This window comes from Rhineura floridana, chromosome 4 (assembly GCF_030035675.1).
Source record: "Rhineura floridana isolate rRhiFlo1 chromosome 4, rRhiFlo1.hap2, whole genome shotgun sequence".
Lineage (NCBI taxonomy): Eukaryota > Metazoa > Chordata > Lepidosauria > Squamata > Rhineuridae > Rhineura > Rhineura floridana.
The window spans coordinates 64503497-64509496 of record NC_084483.1 but is presented as its reverse complement, the minus strand read 5'-3'; the positions used below and the strand labels follow the sequence as shown (position 1 = coordinate 64509496).

The window sequence follows — 6000 nt, the reverse complement described above, 5'->3', positions numbered from 1 at the left end:
ATTGGTTACGCAGAATGCATTCCAAATGACTTGTCAAATGTATTTCGACTTTGAAAAGTCTTCTTCAGTGGCATCTATTTGGAGGGTTTCTCCTTGAGGAGGACTTAAATATTTAATATAATGTATATATTGCTGCTGCAGATTCCATATGTAAGAAATAATTTAAAATTCTGCAGTGCAGAACTATGCACACCCCTATAAATCCTTAATCTTCACTCTTATACACATATGAAAACAGAAATAATATATATGTGTGAGACTTAGTTGGATAAAACCCAAGATTTCAAGTACAGGATTATTATCCTGGTTACCTTTCCAAACTGGAAAGCTACTTAACTTTGTTAGGAGTACTCTGTTTATTTTTTAAAAAATCACATTTCAAGGATATTACAGTGTAAATCATTTTAATTTTTATTTACAAGGTTCATTTTTTGTTTATCACAACACCTGGTGTTATCTATAAATCAAAACATTTCCATGGCAGTATGTACAGCATAAAACAAGAGATACGGCATAAAAGAAGCTAATTTTCAGTATTATCTTACACAGTATCCCCCACCAACAGGATTTGAAAGTCAATATGCCAATTATGCCTGATGGAAAAGAAAATAATAAATTCAATCTTTTAAGGAAAACATTGACAAATACTAGAGGTTTGCAAGTAAAATTTGTTCTAACCCAAAAATCCAAATGTTCTTTGCACAATTTTAAGAAATGCAACAAAATATTACCCACATTTTCAATGTTTAAACACTAATCCATGAATATTTTCCATCCAAATATCATAGCGATGAACCAGTCTGTTAAAAGTATACAGCAAGACTAAGTGCCCCTTAAGACTGATATGCAAATACTGGATAAACAAATAGCAAAGAGCATTTAGATGATACCACAGATATTAAAACAACTTTAAGGAGCAAGACAGATGGGTTTTCAATAGACCAGCCATTGCCTAGAATAGTATACTATGTTTTTATTAATATATTTTAAAGCTAAACTTTATCACTTGGTGCTCCATGTTTTCTGGTTATCGCAGTTTGCAAAAGCAGACACATCTAAACCTTCTCCGTTGTTGCATTGCTCATATAAAGTCTGAAATATTAAAGCAAAACAAATCATATATTACCATTCTTTTTTTTCAAATCCCTTTTATAAACCTGTATTTTGCATGGGGATTTTGACTTGCCTCTGGCCAGCATCCCCAGCTGAAAGTACATTTACAGTATCTGAAAATTTTCTCACATACATCCTACATCTCTCTCTTTCCTTACCCCTCAGTCCCCAACCTGAAAATTTTAAATTCCTTCTATTCTCTCCTATCCACCTGTGGAAATTCAGACTGCAAGCTCCTTTGAACAGGAATTTTTGTTGTTTATGAACAGTTGTCAAGTGATATGCATGGGTGGGAAATAAAAAATTAAACTGCATATACAAATATATATACACATCCAAGAAAACCCTCATCTTTCAATTCAACTGTATCCGGCTTTTAAAAAGAAATCACAGCAGCTTTTATTGCACCTAAAGAAGTATAACTAGAAGATGCAAATGCTGTCAAGAAGGAATACAAATTATGTCCAAAAGCAAATAAACAAGAACACCACAGAATCTTTGCTGTGACAGAAGCTTGTATATGTATATATATATAATTTTGCCTCCTTCAATAGTTAAGGTTAACCTCAATGTGGCTAAATTACAACATTTTTTTAAAAAAATGAAGACAAACTCAGAGGAATTCCGCTTGTTAATTTAAGGTGGTTTTATTGAAACTATCTCAACTTGAGCTTGCTTACACAGCCAAGAAATAAGGATACATATCTATATTCACAATCATGTCCAATGTGAACGGCTAACAGGGCCCCTCAAGTGGCAACTCAGAGTCATCCCACGGGGATTTTTCCTTGACTGTGGGTCAGTTCATCTTCTCTTAATCCCTCAACTTTCTGTGCACCTGAATTTTTATCACAACGTGAGTGATCATATAAACCAATTGCCCTGAGGGAAGGTTCTGGTGTAAATCTGTCATATCATTAAAATCCAATGGGTTGTACCCAACAAAGGTCTACTCAGAATAGACCTGTTGAAATTAATGGACCTACATTAGTCATGCCAATTAATTTCAATGGGTTTTCTCTGAGTAGGCCTAGCATTAGATACAATGCAATGATTACTATGAACACCAGGTTGGCCTTCAGCTGTTCTTCCCATATTGTAGGATGAAGAATATGCATTACAAAGATCAAGAGGGTCTGTCCCTCTGGGTCAGCTTGGAGGAGGCTCTTCTTCCCTCCTCACATGGCCTTTATCCTGCTATATGCTACAAGTTCTCACTCAGACCCGGTTGGAAGTGGGGTAGTGATCCATTCAATCTGTGTCATGTGACCCTGCCTAGCTTAGACTGCGGGAGGGGGGGCGTTAGCCCACTCATTTCTGAATGTGTCCTGCATGTCAACCAGGGAACCAACTTGTTTCTTTTAAGTGAAAGCATTTTTGTAGGAGGAAAGCTATACTATGCCTTATTTTAGGGTTATGTAACTGTCTGGTTGATTTGTTTTCCTGCCACACACATTTTTGGGGAAGATTTTCAGTTCATAGTTTTTTCCCTACTATGCCATGCCACACCCTGTTAGTTAAAAAGCCTCCCCTTCTATATACACCAAACCATTAGCCTCTCTGCCTTTTCAAATCCACTGTTCCATCATCAGCAACACATTTCTCAGTCCATTATTTCTTGCACCACCCCCTACTACCCACCTCTCAATACCATGCCTCACTACACATTTGTCATACCCAAAGTCCATACACCCTCCTGTTCCCAAATGGCCTGCAAAATGGACTTTTCATGTGTCATGCTTGTCCTGGTTTGTGCCTATCTTTATCTTCTTTATGTGGTATTAATTTAAAAAATGGGCTGTAAGCATTGTATCACTTCTTCACTTGTTACAAATATCAAGTTGCTAGTAACAATACTACTACGACAAATTTATTTACTTACTTTAGCAGCTCTAGAAATGGAGTTCGGAGAGTTCAGACCAATAAGATGACCAAGGATACGCTTCATTTCCGCTGTTGTTTCTTTTGGACACCCTAGAATAATTTTAAAAATTGGTGATGCTAAGCTGTGTGAAAATATGGATACCACAGCACTTGTTAATATACTCAGGTTAAGGGGTATATTGTTTAGTCTGTGAAAGTATAAGCCAAGAGAATGAACACTTGTATAAACTCTGGTGAAATAAAGTGAAATTCAGTAACAAAGCTACAGTTACCTGTGTGCAAATCGGCTTGAATATGTACATAAGGATGAACCAACAATTCAGAGACAGATATTCTTTGTTTAGGATTCCTTACCAAACAGCGCTGAGGAGAAAGATTAGATGTTGGAATTAATTTGAAAAGTTAGCTTTCAAAAACAAAACTAAATTTTCTAAGGAATATTGGATGGTATCCAACTAACTCATTCCATCAGTGCAAGGATTTATGCTTGTGCAACAGAACATGTCCCCCCCTTCCTCCACGCCCTCCCTAAATCTGCTCCAGAGGGTTGGAGAATCTCCAGGACAGATTTAGGGAGCGCACAGGGGGAGGAAAGGGGAGAAATTCATTACACAAGCATAAATCCTTGTACTGATGGAATGAGTTAGTTGGATACCACCCGTTATATCTCAACATAGTTTTCTACATTTATATAGGGAAAGTTTTCCTTATGAACCAAATTTGCATTCTATTAATCTAGTTTGTGAGCTTGTGCCTTGCAGCATAGGATTCAGTCTGCTATTTCAAAATGGAATAGATTTTGTAAATATTCCAAGAGACAAGACTAGACAAAGATCCATTTTCTTATCTTGGCTAAACAAGCTGAAACACAATTGTCTGAATCAGGTCAATGTGTCCAGAGCAGCTATCACTACTAAAGCCAGGTAGACAAGACTCCTAGGATGCAGCTTACATGCCACTACTGTGAAAGAAATGAAGGGGGCGTGCAAAGCTCCTTGATTGTTACTTCATTGTGAAATACAAATGTTATGGACTACATTCTTTTCAATAGGCTAGTTATCTGTATGTAGGCAGAGTATTTTCATAGCAGAAATAATTTGATCATTTAAGTCCCAATTGACAGCTTGATGTTATAGCCAAGACTTGGGTTTACCACATCATTGAAAATTAGGCCTAAGAAATTCAGAGTCTAGTACCTAGGAATAGTTCCCTCTTAACATCTATAGTACAAGGTTAGCTAAGTGAATGAGAGCCAGAAGGGGAATGAAATTTTTCACAGAAACACTTGAATGCTATTACCTTCTTCAGTTATAATTAACACACAACACACTCTTGTCATTTTTAAAAAACAATACATTGGTGCTCTTAAATTTGTCTGGTCATTGGGGAGAGAAACAAATGCATACAAAAGGACATAAAGTTTGACTCCCAAGAATCATGTGCCAAAAGAAGATTGTGACCTGTGGACTCTTTCCTGCCCTGTCCTCCCCCCACAGCACTCCCCCCCCCAAAAAAACTCTCGAAGAAGTCCTTCTGCCAGATTCTGAGCAATTCCTCCCTCCCTCCCCCCCCAGCAGCCTTTTCATGTCCCATCACATGCTATTCAGGGGATCCCCCAACTTTCTGGGGGGGGGGTTAAGGGGGAGGACCACCAAGAACGTCTCCTTTTATAAGCTTCCTTTCCCCCATGATTTTCAGGACTCAAGCCCAGATGCAAATTTTCCCCAGCCATAATAAAAGTCAGAAATTGTCCCATATAAACAAAATATAATTAAGACAGTCAAAGAAAATGGTATTATAAAAAGCAATAGAGATGTTTACCTTTAAGACATCCTGGAGATCTTTTTCCACAATATCAGGGAATATTATTTCATAACTAGGGTCAATAATGGCATGAAGTTTTGTGATCTGATTTGTTATGTGCTGAAATGGAGTTCTTCCATAAGTCATACAGTATAAAATGCAACCCAATGACCAGACATCATTTTTGGGACTTATCTAAAAACAAAAGCAAGAAGTAAAAAAAAGGGAGGGGAAGGATCATCCACAAAGTTTATACAATGATTTTGAAGTTCTTGCCATTATTGACATAACATACTTGATTCAACAGAATAAGATATCAAACAAAAAATCTCATGCAATAGCATACCAACTAAGCAAAAAGGAGAGCATCTATAATATAAAACCTGATCAATGACACACCTTTTTGATGATGCATGTTGCCAAATGTAGTGCATTAACTGACAGGACAAGTAATTTGCTTACAGTTAAGATCACAGAAAGAAATCTACAACAACAATTTTAGAATGTAAAGGCTAATTGATAGAAACACTGCTTTAAAGTCAAACAATTTTAAACTATGTTAATGAACACTGTGTAAGAAACTGATGCCCTGATGAAAGATCAATAGGAAATGGAGTACAATGGTAAAGATTCTCTCATATTACTTGCCCTTACTGAACCTTAAACCCGTCATACCGGAGAGTTTGCTTTTAACTCATGCCCAGCAGGTGAGCTGTTTAGCTTCAAAGGAAGGGGAAAAACAGATGGGCAACAGAAACTTCAGTCTTGTGTATATTTACATGCTGCCACAAGAGCCAGTTCACAGAAGGGAATGAACAGAGGCAACTAATAGAGGGTAATTACTCTGTTCACTTTAAAAATTGACTAGAAGAAAAAGCCCACACATCTTTGGCTTAATTAATTTTGCATAATAGTAATATCAAGTGCTCCCTACCTCAGACCCCCATCTGCAATATGGGAATGTTAATACTTTATGGGGCTACTGAAAGGATTACGTAGAAAACACATGTGAAAACCTTGTAAAACTCTGAAGTTTAACAACAATGTATTATTTTTATATGTATTATATTTTAGATCTTCTGCTGGCTAACATCGCTGTTGTATGAAGTTTATTAAAAATTAACTGCACATTTAATATAAGACAGACAACAAGGTGTTTCTTTTTTTTAAAAAAAGCAACATAAACATAGGAAGCCTACA

At 36.7% G+C, this 6000-nt stretch overlaps 1 protein-coding gene across 5 annotated transcripts in view; it reads right to left on the bottom strand.

Annotated features, from left to right (window-relative positions):
* Nucleotides 1-387: 387 nt before the first annotated feature.
* Nucleotides 388-6000, bottom strand: part of TTK (TTK protein kinase) — a 50872-nt gene continuing 45259 nt past the window's right edge. For all 5 annotated transcript variants that reach the window (XM_061623199.1, XM_061623200.1, XM_061623198.1 and 2 more), the window contains 4 exons: nucleotides 4819-4995; nucleotides 3270-3360; nucleotides 2996-3087; nucleotides 388-1092 (listed from right to left, as the gene is read on the bottom strand). In XM_061623199.1, the coding sequence (XP_061479183.1) occupies nucleotides 1003-1092; nucleotides 2996-3087; nucleotides 3270-3360; nucleotides 4819-4995 (450 nt within the window). In that variant the 3' untranslated portion in view covers nucleotides 388-1002. The remainder of the gene's footprint in view (nucleotides 1093-2995; nucleotides 3088-3269; nucleotides 3361-4818; nucleotides 4996-6000) is intronic.